The sequence below is a fragment of the Aricia agestis genome, chromosome 8, assembly GCF_905147365.1.
Source record: "Aricia agestis chromosome 8, ilAriAges1.1, whole genome shotgun sequence".
Taxonomy (NCBI): Eukaryota; Metazoa; Arthropoda; class Insecta; order Lepidoptera; family Lycaenidae; genus Aricia; species Aricia agestis.
The window spans coordinates 8,203,308-8,219,858 of record NC_056413.1 but is presented as its reverse complement, the minus strand read 5'-3'; the positions used below and the strand labels follow the sequence as shown (position 1 = coordinate 8,219,858).

Genomic DNA, 16,551 nt, shown 5'->3' with positions numbered 1-16,551 from the left:
TTTATCAACTAATTCGCACTAGTCGCACGCATACAAACACCGTGCCGAAGTCAGCCGAACCGAAGCGACGTTAGTGTGCCAGAGGGGGGATGTTATGTTATTTTCGTTACGGAATTTCTTGATTCGGTCGTCGCGCTCAATGCCCGCGATAAAACCTATGCAATAGCTTAATATGAATAAGCTATTACAAATCATAACAATAATAATTTATGTTTCTTGGTGGAAATTCATGTTGAACACTAATAAAAACAATTTTCCGTTCACTATACAAAATGTTAGTGTAAACACCGTTATCCTTGAAACCATCAAATGAGCCCGTCAAAATGATCAACTTTTTCTATGAGAACAATCATGCTGGTAACTCAAAAAAATCCGTCTTCATACCCATACAAATTGCCGATCCGGGCATCCGTATGGGTATGAACTATGAAGACGGCATTTTTTTTTCAGTCGGACGATCTATATTTTGATGGTTTCAAGGTTAACGGTGTTTAGACTAACACACTGTATAGTGAATTAAAATTCCAATATAGTGGAAAAAGTGCACGGAAAATTGTGTTTTACTAGTGTTCACAATAATAATTGTTACTTCTTACCTCTGAACTGGCATTGCTGTCCTACTAGGGCATTGCCCACGTCCGTCACTTTGATGAGGCTGGCATCGTACACTTTGGCGACTAACGGACCGGCTGACAGCTTGTCTTCACCGATGGTTACCTGAAAATATTAAAGTAAGGTTGATATCTGCTACGTAGAATAAAACATTGATAGCGGATTTTTGTTATTGATATTGAATTGGCTCATGGCTGCTGTAGACTATTATCATCATAAATTATTAATTATATAAAAGTGCCAACATGTTTTATACAGGGCCTGATAATAGGATAGGTTTAAGAAACGAAAATTCTCCATTCCCAAGCCTCCCCTTGCCCTACTAATGTCTCTAGTTTGGCTTCCAAATCTTTTTTTGTCTAGTTGGACATAATATTATTTTATAGAAGTGTTTAATTGTTTTGTCCCTGTAGTCCGCATTTAGTTAATATCCTATATAATAGAGTATATAGAAGCTATGGGTATCTAATATACAAAACATAGACACATAATAATTACGTACAATTATTCACATTAGATCCTCCACGTTCGAAACACATTTTTAATTGGCACATAACAGTTCGATTGTGCCCGTGTTACGTGTGTTAACGTGTGTTAACGTCACAAAGAGCGTACGGAATTCGGGAACAGTCTCGTCAAAAGGATCGAAAGGCAATTAATGTTTTGATTACTTCATTAGGGGCTGTTCAATCCAATCTAGGCGGGTGTGCGGTGACGTCACGAATCGCTGCGACGTGTTCGCCTTTTTAGGGTTCCGTAGTCAACAAGGAACCTTTATAGTTTTGGTCTTTCCGTCCGTCCGTCTGTCTGTCTGTCTGTCTCTTCGGCATGAATGCACATAATTATTAATGATGACGACAAAATGGTATCTAAAATCTTATAAAAATATTTTTTTTATACACACATCCCTACATATCAACCGGGGATGATATTCTTTTTTGCATCCACCCCACCGTGTGGGACATCCCACACTATCGTTGGATTAGCTGTTTTAAAATAATATGATAAGTATTCATAGATCATTTTCCGATTTAGGGATCCATTTGTGAAATATGAAGTTTCAAAGCGGAAAAAATCATTAGAGTCCAGTGTCCCCCCCTTCTACCAGCTTTCTGCAACGGCTGCTTCTGGAAATGTGAAAACAATTCATGGGAGTAGGAAATATGCCGAATTTAAAAGGAAAATTATCACGGCTAAGAAGACATCGTAAGTTATTGAGTAATAGTCGATCAACTATAAAAAAATTCGGCGAAGTATAAAGGAACTTTTCGTTAAAATTCCATTGAATGTAACTGAAATGATGTCGTTAGTAGTGTAAAACACGTTATAAACGTACATTCATTGACCATACAAAAAATATCAAAAACTAGCGGTACTACGGAACCCAATATTGCGCGTGGCCCGACATGCACTTGGCGGGTTTTTTGGTTGTCATTATTACCATAGGCTTTTGTAGGCCTAGTCTAACTAAAACTCGAAACGACGAAATAGGAAACAAAAATTTATTTTAAGGTGCTTCAGGTTCTGTGCCTTGTATCGCCGTTTGGGTTTGCTATTTCTTTTATACCCGGGCCGCACCTGCGTAGTGATTTGTGCTTAAAACGATACCATTGGACGATCTGCGCGTATCGTCTAATGGTATCGTCTTATAGCACGAAGCTTCGTACGATAGACGCATGTGCGACCGCGGCATTAGAACGCTTTTTCATGTAGGTAAGGATCATCATAATATAATTAATATTATTTCGAACCTATTTGCATTTGTATTAAATCTAGGTAGTATGCATTTGTTAAACTTTTTAATCGGGACTTAACGCGACTTATTTAAGTAGTAATGCTACTACGAGTACATACTTTTTCTCGACGTTTCGGCCGTGTTGCAACGGCCGTGGTCACGAGGGGGTGGATGTCCCCTCGTGACCACGGCCGTTGCAACACGGCCGAAACGTCGAGAAAAAGTATGTACTCGTAGTAGCATTACTACTTAAATAAGTCGCGTTAAGTCCCGATTAAAAAGTTTAATTATAATGCAACGCGAAAGTTTAAAATGTTATAGTATGCATTTGTATTTAAATTTTAAGCGAATACCTAAAAAAAAGAAAAAATATATTTTTTAAATATCATGCTAAACAAAAGAAGCTTTGATTGGTATTTTATCTCTAGTCATCTTTATAGCCTACCTACACTTTATGAGTGAAAGTTCTAGGCACTTAGTTAAAGGTCACAAGCGAAATACCTCGTATGAATATTATGTAAATACGCAACATAGAGGTATGATTAACATCTCCGCTTATCTATGGAAATTTCTCTACATTTCGGCCCGTTTATAGTTCCCCTTTGGAAACTGTACTACACATTAATTGTCGTTTGATAAATTTATTCACATGATAAGCGTTGTTTATAATGCTGATAGTTTTATGAAGAATATTTTGTTGGTCGGTTATGTCTTTGGAAGTTGTTTGTGGGAAACTATTATTTTGCCACGTAGGTATGCCAAATCTCAAGAATGATCTTAAGCATAATCTTAGCGCTAAGAACGGCTTAACGTTTTTTCCACGAACTAACCATTCAGTAGACTATACATATGACAGACTAATAGATATTATAGACTTACGAGCTTTTGCCCGCGGCTTCGCTCGCTTTTAACCCCTTGGAGGTGGAATTGATCAAAATCCTTTCTTAGCGGGTGCCTACGTCATAATATCTACCTGCATGCGAAATTTCAGCCCGATCGGTCCAGTGGTTTAGGCTGTGCGTTGATAGATCACCATGTCAGTCAGTCACCTTTGAGTTTTATATATTATATAGATATAGATAGATTTATTATAGTATTTTATACACTATGAAAGTCCGGTCTTTTGTGAGTTAGACCGGCCAGTCGTAGAGGGGTACCTGTGTTTAAGGGCTCCCACACAAGACTGCGACTTCGCATCGCAATGTCATTTTAATTATGAGTTTTGTGATTTGTCGCAGATATTTGCGACGCGATGCGAATTCGCAGTTATGTGTGGGAGCCCTAAGAGATCCAGGACACCTCTCTGTTATATGGCTGATGGCAAATCACAGGTGGTTTTAGTGGGTCCGCTGGCGCTTCTCGTCGGCAGTCTTACATACGCCCAGGGTACTTAAGCTTAACTGAGGCCTAACCTACAGGGCCCCCGTAAGGGCTACTGGATGGCGCCTGTGTGCAAAAAAAAAGATTTTGGCGCCCCTTTAGGCAAATTTTTTGGGTCCTTGGTTTTGGCGCCCCTAAAGATGGCGATTTGGCGCCCCTAGAAAATGGCGCCCGTGTGCATTGCACACATTGCACATATGGTAGCGCTGGCCCTGCTAACCTGTTTCCCCTGCGTAATAAAAAAAATCTATCCAGTATACTCACATCGATCAGGTGCGTGCCGACCTCCTCTGGCGTGAACTCAATGCGGTATACTCCAGGGCGCTCCGCCACGTCCAGCACTCGGGAGACCACCGACCGACGCGACGGCGCCGTCACCGTCACACCCACCTGCGAACACATGACGTTAGTAACCCATCTTTTTGGGGAAAGTCAAAGGAAAAGGGTGTATATTGCCCGGTATATGCTAATGGAAGAAAACAACGATGAAGAACTTATCTTTTTTTGGGGTAGTTGGTTGAGAAATGTTGTTGTTGGAGCATTAATTGCTAGCTGAGTTGTGACAAAGTAATTTTTTTAGAAGTTTAAAAATTTGGTTTTAAATACTCGAACCGCTATGACGACGAAGAAATTCGGATAGGGTCACAATATTTTTGGGGTGAGAGCTAGATTTTGGGAGGTGGTGTTATCGTTGGTAAAAGATGAGTTTGGTGAGCTTTGAGTGAAATGAGAGAAATGATAAAGAAATATGTAACTTACTATAAAATGTATTGTAGGTTTGTTCTTTTATATACAGTATTGAGTACTGTGTATTAGGTATCTTAAATATTAATTTTAATTATTAATACACAACTTCGAATTGTTTACTTTAAAATTACAAACATGTCAGGTTTCATCGGAATTTCACTACATAACCAGAAGAGTAACTTTGTCTTATTATTTAAATTCTTGTAAACACTGTCTTTCGAAAAACCTAAATGCATATTTGGTATAAATCGACAAATTGGCAAAGTATGCTTATTCGGAAAAGAGAAATAAGCGTAAAACAGAACTATAGAAAAAGGAAAATAGAACACCTAATTGTTAAGGCTTGCAGACTCTTAGTCGGTAATTATTAAGCTTTAACAGCAAGTCTACCTAATTATAAGAGTGTGAGAAGATAAGTGCATGAATGTGTTTGATGTTTCCAATTAGCTATACAGAGCCTGTCACTCTTTTTATACTGCACATGAATTAGTACTTTTTAGGTGACACCTATAAAGATGATCGCAGACTATAATGCTGCATCGCAACGTCGCATTCGAATTCTCCATGATATTATATGAAGTTCTATTTCACTTCTCTCTTACCTCGTGTAGCGACGTTGAGGCAGATGATTACTGTCTACTGCTAGGGCCTAGGGGACCGATTCCCATGACTCAAATGTCGTTTCGATTTCAGCCTATCTCGCTGTTCTCGCATTAGGCAACATGTGGATGCGTGTTTGAGAGAGCTTGCGATTAAAGATACACCTAGGAGGTATAAGAATCGTGCACCTGAAACTAAAACAATTTCAGTGCGAAAAATATAACGCCACCAAAACCAAGCGACATAAAGAAATGAGAATATTGCGGCGCATGATAGATCTGCGTTCACCTTTATCTTGTTATCTCGTCGTAACAAATTAACAATGTTACTTGTTACTCAATATTGACGCGCTGATGAAATGTTTCCGGACGCACCTCAAGGCACCTGACTATTGTTCCAACTTCCTTGGCGAATTCCGAAAGTTTGTTATCCAACCATTGAACGAGGATTGAATGCATCTTTGTTAGAGGAAACTAAGGTAGTTAAATCCAGCGAATACCTTGTCGGGCACGCCGTAGAACCGATACAACATTAGCTCTATGTTTGGGAATTGGCTAAAACTGGAGTGGTTTCTGAGTAAAGCTACTCCAAAACAAGCATTGAAATACTGCATTCTAGTAGCCGTGATAGTCTAGACCAGGGGTTCCCAAACTTATTTTGTCTACTGCCTACTTTGAAAACAAATTATGTTTTAGTGTGTTAATTTAAAATGCATCCAGATGAAATGCAACATCCCCAAGCCTCTACACAACGCCCTAATTTTTTTTCTGGGTCCCAAACCGCCCACCTTTAGACCTTCAGCGCCTACAAGGGGGCGTTATCGCCCACTTTGGGAAAGGCTGGTCTAGACTCTAGTAGACCGTACTGAATGAATTTATGGTATGTACTATATGTGACTGAATATTATGCATTTAACAAATGTTAATACGTTTGTAAAATGCATATTCAGTCACATATGCATAGTCAGTCTATTTAATAGGACTGTTTCCGGTTTCTGAGTTTTTTTTTTACCTATCTGTTTATCTGTTCAATCGCGTTGTTGATTGGTTTTGACATTTTACCATGCATATGCCCGATCAAAAACGCTAGTAAATAACCTCGGGATCCGTACAATGTAGTGGACAGCACAAGTTTATACTTTTTACCACAATCTTCCTAATTTCAATAAACAAACGAGACACATAATTACAAACGCATTACTCTGATATTGTGTCTGACGAAGGACGTGGGTAATCGCTTACTATCTTTCTGCTCGTTTCCATTTCAGAAAAGAAGTGGAAGCGCATGCCGCAGGCCTACTAACAGAACTCGCAAACCAAGGTTGGTTTGGCGAGGTTCAATATATCGTCGTCTTCCTGGCTAAGTGTCGTAATTGGAAAGTATTACTATTGCAAGGCAACTGTTTTTCGGTTGAGTGTTATATATTTTGCTTTATGGATTTCTTATTTTAGGTTTATCAACAAACTTTTGACTGATTTCAGATCCTTTGGGCTATCTTTATGCTTTAATATGAATCGCAAAGGCTTTAAAAACTTTGGTAATTAGTTAAGCTCGAACAAAGCAGATACGTCACTTTGTGAGAACTTTGTTTTACATTTCTGTGTGAGCAGTCAGTTACAACTGGTTACAACGACAATTCTATATGTGTTATCAAATTAATCTAAGTACATTCTATGTGAATTAATAAAATCAATGAACTACTAGAAACTTAGCAAGTCTTGTTTAATATAATTATCACAACCATGAAACGATCAGTCTCGAATTGAATATTCGAGTATATTATTAGATACTATGAGACTATTTCTTTAATTAAAGTAACGTTAGAACAACTTTCTAGAGTCAAATTTCTTTACAGAAATTTCTACCATTTCTTTCCAGATTAAGCTTAGAATAAACCTACGCGTCAGTGACGGAGCGTCAAGTTGCGTCAAGTTGTCAAATGTGTTTTTGTATACAAAACACACATTTGACAACTTGACGCAACTTGACGCTCCGTCACTGACGCGTAGGTTAAGCCTCAGCGTTATTTCTTGTCCTTCATTGTCTTTCCGTACTACAAGCAAGCGAAGATTGTTTGATTACTTTTTAAAATCCAGAAAGTCAGTCCATCCAAGTATATTCACTTCATAGGGCTTGCTTCTTCTAGCCAATTTTGAATATTGGATGTAGCTGGCTTGGTACGATAATGTCACCACTTTTCTTAAAAGCGTATCCAATAATAATAATAGCTCCCACACCGGTTTCGGTGACGGTGGCCGGTTTCATTGAAACCAGGCCAGCTACACAGAAGTAATTTTATAGTGCACAAGTGTGTGCGCAGTACACAAGATCACTCTATTCCTTTACTCTCGTAACCCAGTGGGACGGAAGACTGACACAGCCGGCGAGAGATCAGGCGCAGGACCGACTTTTTATATGCCCATCCGACGCATGGATCATCTTACTTGTCAGACAATCAGGTGATCAGCCTGCATTGTCCTAACCAAACTTGGAAATAACATTTTTCCAACGCGGGAATCGAACCCACGACCTCCGAGTCAAGAGCCGCGCTCTATACCACTAGACCACGAAGACGTATCCAATAGTGCAGCTATGCACGGAATCCCCCCCACTTGGCCCGTGAATAGGTGCCGAAAATCGTGAAATAATTTCCTGTACTTGAGCATTATTGACAGTGTATAAGAGGGTTGAAGCCACAATGGAGATTTTATTCTGACCACTGCACCCATCAGCAAATAAGTATACGGTATGAATACCTTTTATGTCCTGTTTTTTGAGGAAATTATACAACCCAGTTGAAATTTCAGAACTGTTGTATGTACATACTACAGTTAGCATTACTTTTTTCTCATACTTTGAGAGATAAGCGTTTTACAATAATGTGATATCTCTTTAACGGTAGAAGATACCGATACGATTGTTGGAGAGAACTTATGCAAAAAGAAGCTACGATTTCGAAGGTAGTATCAGTGTAGTTACGACAGTTTGTTAGATACTACACTTAGCCAGGAGGGTGACATAATATTATGTCTGATTCTTAAGTTTCTTGAAATAAATAAATGTGAAAAAAGTATAGTCACTCGTTTGCGCCGAGTTGGCGTATTTCCATAAGTGGTTGTTTGTATGCAAGTGTTCGTTGTTGCTCTGTATTTCGACCGTCAAACGCGCTGTTTCATATTTCACGTTCTGTAGGCAACGTTTTGGTACATCACAGGAAAATATTCTCATATTTCCCCCTCGTGTTTACATCTTTTTTCATTGTATGAGGTAATTTTAATTTCGCGTAGCGTAGTTACGGCAAATATTGACGGAGGACGCCATTATAAGAATTACGTGTATTATAAGAATTAGAGCAAAGTAGATAAATCATCTTTTTAGGGTTCCGTACCCAAACGGTAAAAACGGAACCTTATTACTGAGACTTCGATATCTGTCCGTCTGTCTGTTTGTCTGTCTGTCTCCAGGCTGTATCTCAAGAACCGCTATAGCTAGACTTCTGAAATTTTCACAGATTGTGTATTTATGTTGCCGCTATAACAACAAATACTAAAAACAAAATAAAATTAATAGTTAAGGGTCCCATAAAAAACACGTGATTTTTTTGGCCTTTCTGCTCGTAATCAATAATGATGTTGCCATTATTGATATTATATAATAGGCACTTGGAATATTCACAAAATCCTTAATAATATTTGTACTTTAAAAATTAAAAATAATATTAAAATAAAATAAATATTGAATAATAAATATTGCCCTACAAAAATACAATTTTTAGCCAACTTTCGCTCTATAACGGTACGGAACCCTTCGTGCACGAGTCCGACTCGCACTTGGCCAATTTTTTCTACCAGTTGTGCCCCACTATATTATAATATAGATAATGCCAACTTAGGTATAGGTATAAGTAGGTATAAAAAGATCTTAAGAAAACAATTCTGGACTCAATCGCAGCTCGTAACTAGATGCGCCTAAGATGTTTCATGGTCAACTGCCATGAATTCTGGCTATGGAATTTCAAATGAAGATGGTAAAGTTTAGAATTATTATTGTACCTCTAACAGGACTCTAAATGTCACCATGAAAAATTGACTCTATGGAAAAATTACCTCATTTTTATTAAAAGCTGGTGCGTTGGGTGATGTGGAGATCTCGAAGACGGCCGGCACTCGCGCGGGGATGAGCCGCGTGGGCTCCCCGCCGCCATTGCCCGCTGGCCCCGCCATAACGTCCACCTTCCACGGAGACCCTGGAGATGAAGAAATAGAATACTAGTATTCAAGGTCAAAAGAAAACATAAATACCGCATTATGTGGCAGCAAACGGCTAAATCGTGACAGTTGTGTTTGAGTGCATTGAGTTCTTTGAGCTTTTGAGCTTGAGAGATATTTTTAGTAAGAGTCTAGTGAGAATGATACTGGGTACATCAAAGTGGTCTGGTAGGTATTTTTCGATATAGTTAGATTCTTCAGTATCGAAAGCCCAATACCTCCGTTGCCCTAGTTATGTTGCATGGAAAGAACAGAAGAAGACTGTGCCACTACAATGGCGTTTCCAGTTACCGCCTCCGTGGCCTAATGGCATAGAGCGCGGCTCTTGGTTCGGTGGTCGTGGGTTTGATTCCCGCGTTGGAAACATGTTATTTATAAGTTTAGTTAGGACAATGCAGGCTGATCACCGGATTGTCTGATAAGTAAGTATGCTTACAAACCGGTGATTAGCCTGCATTGTCCTAACTAAACTAAACATGCCTATCCGACGCATGGATCATAATCCATGCGTCGGATAGGCATGTAAAAAGTCGGTCCTGCGCCTGATCTCTCGCCGTTCGTGTCGGTCTTCTGTCCCACTGGGTTATGAGAGTAAAGGAATAGAGAGTGTTCCTGTGTACTGCGCACACACTTGGGCACTATAAAATTACTCCTTCGTAGCTGGCCTGGATTCAATAAAACCGGCCACCGTCACCGAAACCGGTGTGGGAGCTATTATTATTAATATGTTTCCATTTGAGTCACAAAAACCAAGAAAAGTGGTGCAAACTCTGGTGTTTCAGGCCCGAAGTGACAATATTCCTGCGGTAGGAGTAATAGCATTCTGTGCAAGATTCACTTTGGGTCACTGAGCCAGAGCTAAGAAAAAAAAAGTGTTTGAAAATAATAATTGTATGTAGGACCAGCTAACTGAAATACTCAGCTAATAGAGTGCTGTTAGAGAATTAGTGTAATCTAAGTTAGGCTCATCTGGAATATGCAATGAGGCGAAGTATTCGGAGCTGCGTTTACGTGCAGTTTAAATTAGTTGCCAACGTTTTAACGTTAAATGTTAGGCTTAGTGGAAATATCTGCATTGCCAGAAATTAAATAGATTTTTATCCGACTGTGCCAGAGGAGTAATACCAATTGGGTAACAACTAACAAGTATTATATTCTACACGTTCTAAGACATAGAATTAAGAACCTAAACAAGTTGTCGCATTGAGCTTATCATGTTATTCTATTCGGCTCCGAGTTACGCCAATCCCTTTTCTATATTTAAAAACAAGCTTTAGCAGAGGGCCTAGACAAGCGGCAAGCGATTATCGTAAACGCCAACGCCAACAAAATGTATGGGATTTGATATTGGTATTTGATAGCGAAGCGATGACTTAATAAATGTCAAATCGCATACATTTTGTTAGCGTTTACGATAATCGCTTGCTACTTGTCTACTAGAGCTGGCCCTTTTTTGCGTAATATCAGCTAAATAAATCAACCATAATACATAAACTCAAAAGTGATTGTCAAGAACGATAGGAAGGATAATAATAATATGATCTATCAAGGCAGAGAGCAGCCAAAAAAATGGGTCACTTGCATAATATATTCTCCAACAAAATATATAGGAAGAATCATATTTATCCAGTATCCACTCTTCTAATTCATTCCCAAAATACGTAACTTCTCTACATTTAATTTTGAATATCTCATTAAAATGAGATAACCAATATTTACCCCATGTTCTTTGTATACTTAGGTAATTGCTAATGAGTAATGACAAAGCACTCTTCGTTCAACAGCTGGGAAAGAATCCATTGCTAAGTAGACGGGACGATCAATCATCTTAATATACTTGGCAGTTTGCAGCCAACTTCTATCGCTTTGTGTGCCTTTGTAACTAGAGTTAAAACTTAAAGTACACTAGGTATAGGATAAAGCCTGTGTAAAAGTAAACACTAAACTTAGAATATTGTTTTATAATGCTAGACGCTAGAGTTTATGTATAATTGCTTAGCACGTTCTGCAGCCTAAACGGCTTGGTAGATTTTAGCTGGGGAGGTATTGTTAGATTCGTATAACTTGAAAATATAAGTTCAATGTGGCCTTTACAAGAAGAGGGACTTTGATTAAGAAACGAATTCGAAACTCAAAACCTTTTTTTTGGAAAATACAGAAGCACAAGTAGGCGTGTAAAGAGTAAAATGTAAGTACATTATTAATGTAATATCCAAATTCCAAAGTAGGTCACATGCTCTTAGCAAATCTGGATTTTGATTTAATGAATCCTGTATTTAGCAATTCCTTTCCAGTGATTAAGAGCTTATCCGGTGTTGCCTCAGATGAATGTTTAGAATTTGCGAATTAGGCAATGTAACACGTTTTATTAGGCAATGTAACACGTTTTAATACCAAGTATATATTTAAAAAAAATGAGGTTTATAAACTAAGGTTATAAAAACTGGGAAACCCTACGAAAATGAGTAGCGGAATTCGCAAAAGATATCTCTTCCTTTTTCACTCTAAGGGATTTTGTCTCAATATGGAGTGAAACATGCATAAATTATTATTTGTCGGTAGTGGTAATGGTTCTTTATTATTTGTCGGTAGTGGTAATGGTTCTATTTTAATATATCTTGTACTTCTTCATGCATTACCTTCTTTCTACTTACCACTACATTTTATATTTGACTTGTATTGACATTTTGTGTGAAATCGTCGTTAGTGCCATGTTTTGCCACGTTCATCAAAAGCTGCACTATAATAGCATGACAGCATACATATTTAGTATTTACAGTAATTATGGTATTGAACTATGAAAGAATGGAAGACTCGTATGGCTAATACTTTCCTTCAGTTATAAAAGAGACAACATTAACTCGCGTTCTTCCTTCTCTCTCGAACTTTTTCCCATTCAATTTACAAACAGGAAAGGCTTCTAGTCTCAATAGTCCGTAGCGTTTGTAACACCGGGACTAATTAGGAGACACAAAGAACGACTATTGACACTATTATAGCTCTTTATTTCGTACCGGATTTCAGCGCTAAGGCCGTTATCATATTAGCGGTTGCCGAGCGGATTAAGGGCTCCCACACAAAACTGCGAATTCGCATTGGATCGCAAATATAATATGCGACAAAACTCATAATAAAAATGATATTGCGATGCGAATTCGCAGTTTTATGTGAGAGCCCTTAGGGTAGAGAGGCGCAGCGAATACGTTGCGAACACGCCGCGTCTGCGTACCGAAGACGTCACAAACACGTAGCTGATACGCGACGTTTTTATCGCGAGTTTACAAAGCTGAAAGCACAGAACGCTGCCAAGTTGCATTTATATTTATTTTATCGTTGCACGTTCGCGTCACATTCATCGCACGTTCGCGACGTATTCGCTGCGTGCCCGTGCCACCGCTCGCCAACTAGCATGATAAGGCCCTAAGAGGTAATTAGTAAGAATATTATTTGGTAGTTGGTACAGTTGAGTGCCCTTAAGCCGGTCTTTTTCTATGTTGTTTGAGTTAAATGACCCGTTTGGAGTTATCATGAACAAGTGGTTTTTTGTTTGAATTTTTAAATGCAGGTATATTCATCTTTTGAGCCTATATACGCTGGAGGAGTTTCAATATTAACTCTATCCAGACAAAATGGCACAGTAAAAATTATTATTTTGGATTAATGTTCATATTAATTGTTCCATAAATTATTGTACTTGCGTATGAATGTAAAATTCGCACAGATAAAGTTGATAGGTGGAAAAAGGGCCATTTATTTTGTACTAGAGATCGCCCAATAGTCGAAATTCGACCTTAGTTTCTACGACCGACATTAGGACTACTACCTATATTTTGTAAAAAAATATTACTTTATCATATTTTTTTCAACTCTTGTTTCTGAGACTCAGCTGATCTCAGACTGGCCGTGTAAGCATTGTCTAATAGTATCTTAGATTCAATAAAAAAAACTACAATCCATTTTCAATTTCTCGACTTGTTGTCAACAGACTTCAACCATAAATAAAAGAGTATAATTCGTATGTATAGGCTTGTCACTCAAAAATCTGTCATTTCTCATGTGTGTGTGTTGTAGTGTGTGTAATGTTTTATTTGTTAAAAAAATGTATGATAAAAGCATAATTTCAAAATAATATTAGTTTGATGCACTCCTTCACCATATCATAATATTAATACGCGAACGAAAAACTTTGTAACCCTTTTACGAAAAATGGGGAAACGTAGGTGCATGAAATTTTGCACAGTTATAGTTTATATCGTGAAGGAGTGCATCGAACTAATATTATTTGTCCCAGAGACAAGAGTTGAAAAAAAATTATAAAGTCAATATTTTTTACAAAATATAGGTAGTAGTCTTAATGTCGTTGAAACGTCGAATTTCGACCATTGGGCGATCTCTAGTAAACTATAACTGTGCAAAATTTCATGCTCCTACGTTTCCCCATTTTTCGTAAAAAGGGTTACAAAGTTTTTCGTTCGCGTATTAATATTATGATTCCTGAAAATAATGTCTAGAATTTTTTCTACGTGAGAATGAGAACCTGTAATACACTTAAACATTGAAAGAGTATTATTACAGTAATAATAATTATAGACGTCCACATGTGTTCAAACAAGTCGGTTTGATCTACTAAAATAAAACACCTTATTCGTTCTAGGTTAGTCATTTGAAAGTTAAGATGCAGGCTAGGTCCAGTTTAGGAACCGTTAGAAATTACTATGTAGGCATGTGACATGGTCACTTAGCACTTGCGACTATAAATATAGCTAATTCCGTAAAAGTGAGCCTTATGGCGTGAAAAATAAGATCCTACTAGAGGTAAAATAAATCGGAATTAAACGTAAGACTGTTACTGAACCATGACAGGTCCGCTATAAGAAATACCTACGTCCAAACCCTATGTAGGTTATAGAGGTTCAAATGCACTTCACTTATTCACTAATCACTAACATTACAAATTAATGTGAACGTAAGTCTGTACCTACTTCTTAATGCTCATTAAAACGGTTAAACCGATTGAGATGAAAATTGGTAAGTAAGTAATAAGTAATAACTAATAAGTAGGGTGAAATTAAACCTACCAGACAATTTTTTAGGGCTTAGGTATCATTTAAAACCAAAAAATAGGATGTTAATTTTTTACAATAACATATTTTATCCCACTAAAAATCGTTGGAGAACGGTCACTTCGCGGCGGTGGGTAGAGCGGGGTTGACGTGGGGAGTGGCGCCAGGGCGGCGCCGCTCGGGAGGTACGGCGATGCGTGTGGTGTTTTTTATTAAAAAAACTTTCGGAAGCATTTCTCCACATTTTAGTACTGAGTGAGAGAACTAACTACTAGGTATTTTTGTCACCGAAATATGTAGATACAGATCCGGTGAGACATACTTGAAAATGAAAAAACAAAAACATGAGCAAATAGACTGGATTTTTTAATTCATAGTTTTACAAGTTTTAGGTTAGTCCAACACGGAATCGCTAAGCTACAGTAAACAAAACTCGAATCCATTACCGAGGCGCAGTTTACGTTTAGCCGCTGCGGTCAAGGCAAACAATTGTTGTATAATGTACGCCATATGACTCAGATTATTTACATAACTATAAGCATTCCTTTTCTTATATTTTAATACTTGGTCATGGTTTACGTGCTTCTGTTATCTGTTATGTGCTTCTGAAGTTATAACTTGTAACGTAGAACGTAACGTTAACCGGTATAATATGCTAACTGGCGTTAATTACCGTAAACAATAGAAAGTAAATTAATAAGTCATAACAATGGCGGCAAAGTACAGCCTACAACCGCGAGCCGCCTCTACATGACTCATACTTTCCATGAGAGTTACGTGTGCGCTATTTCAATACTTGATTTTCTCTCAGAAAACTTAAAGAGCTTACCTGACTCTAAAAATCAAACATCGTCCTTCTCACTTCACACTCACTCCCGTCTTTCATATGCCAGGTGAAAAAGGACGGCGCGGAATCATCGCCGAGTTAGTTTTACTTGAATAAAAGACGAACTATAATGATTATGAAAAAAGTGTTTTGAGCAAATTTAGGTTTTATCAATAGGTACCTTTTCAGATATTTAAACAATATTAAAGAAAAGACAGCAAACTTCGAAGATCCAAGCAAAAATGTGTCTAAAACAAGGTTTTTTGTAAAATAGAAACTATCGAGCATTTTTTGAGTAATCGTGTTTTCGTCTTGAGCATTCAATCTTTATGAACTGAAGTTACTTGTGTCAAAAAATCAGTTTTCTAGACCTTACAGATTTTGAGATCTAGGTTAAAGTATGTAGTCAAGTTAGGGTCATATGGGCTCTTAAGGAAAAGGTAAAAACCTCTTTTGGATGCACTCACAGAACTAGAACAAACAGAACTAGGGTTTCCGGTTACTTTGCTAAAACGCAATTTTTGATTTGATTGATTTTGAAGTAATTATAATATTATTTGGTTCCAACGGCTACTGCACACGGGTCCAATATAGTAATCATTGTTACATTTTCAAAAATATATGAATAGAAATTGGTACCAAAATAAAAGCTCACTATTCTGGTTAAAAACTAGTTTTCTATTACGAAACGATGTCAGATACTAATTACGACTAAAATTGCGCGATTCGTCGTGTCCTAGAATTAAAACGAATTCTGGAATAAGTTTTTCAGTTGATTCCATTAAAAAAATGAGACTATGTACTTAAATAAGGTTACTGTAACATGGTCTAACGTCAGTTTAAATTTTAACAGGCCTCTATTTTAGTTACGGCAACGGCACGAAGTAAGTGTACTTAAATGTTTTTTTTGCTGCAAAATATAACAAGTATTTTTCTAATGTTGCGGCCGCACATGAGTAGTGCTTCGTGCTTGAGACGATACCATTGGACGATCTGCGTGTATCGTCCAATGGTATCGTCACATAGCAAGAAGCTTCGTGACGATAAACGCATGTGCGACCGCGGCATAAGAATCATACTGTCGTCCAACTGTTTAAATAAATTAAACTTAGGGCCTGTTTCACCACTTTCTGATAAAGTGCCTAAAAGGCTATTCACAACTTTTTGGACAGATTTATATTAATAAATAATTTACTTCAATTAACTTGACCTGTCAAGTTAATTGGTGGATAGCCTTATTCGTTATTATAACAAGGAACGTGCGGGCACTGTTATGTCCTTATGAATATTAAAACTAGCGGTCCCGCGCCACTTCGCTCG

General features: G+C 37.8%; 1 protein-coding gene across 2 annotated transcripts in view; it reads right to left on the bottom strand.

The window, feature by feature from the left end:
* LOC121729811 (filamin-C) overlaps window positions 1-16,551 on the bottom strand; it is a 149,398-nt gene that overhangs the window by 26,968 nt on the left and 105,879 nt on the right. For both annotated transcript variants that reach the window (XM_042118440.1, XM_042118441.1), the window contains 3 exons: window positions 9,181-9,320; window positions 3,992-4,117; window positions 597-717 (listed from right to left, as the gene is read on the bottom strand). In XM_042118440.1, the coding sequence (XP_041974374.1) occupies window positions 597-717; window positions 3,992-4,117; window positions 9,181-9,320 (387 nt within the window). The remainder of the gene's footprint in view (window positions 1-596; window positions 718-3,991; window positions 4,118-9,180; window positions 9,321-16,551) is intronic.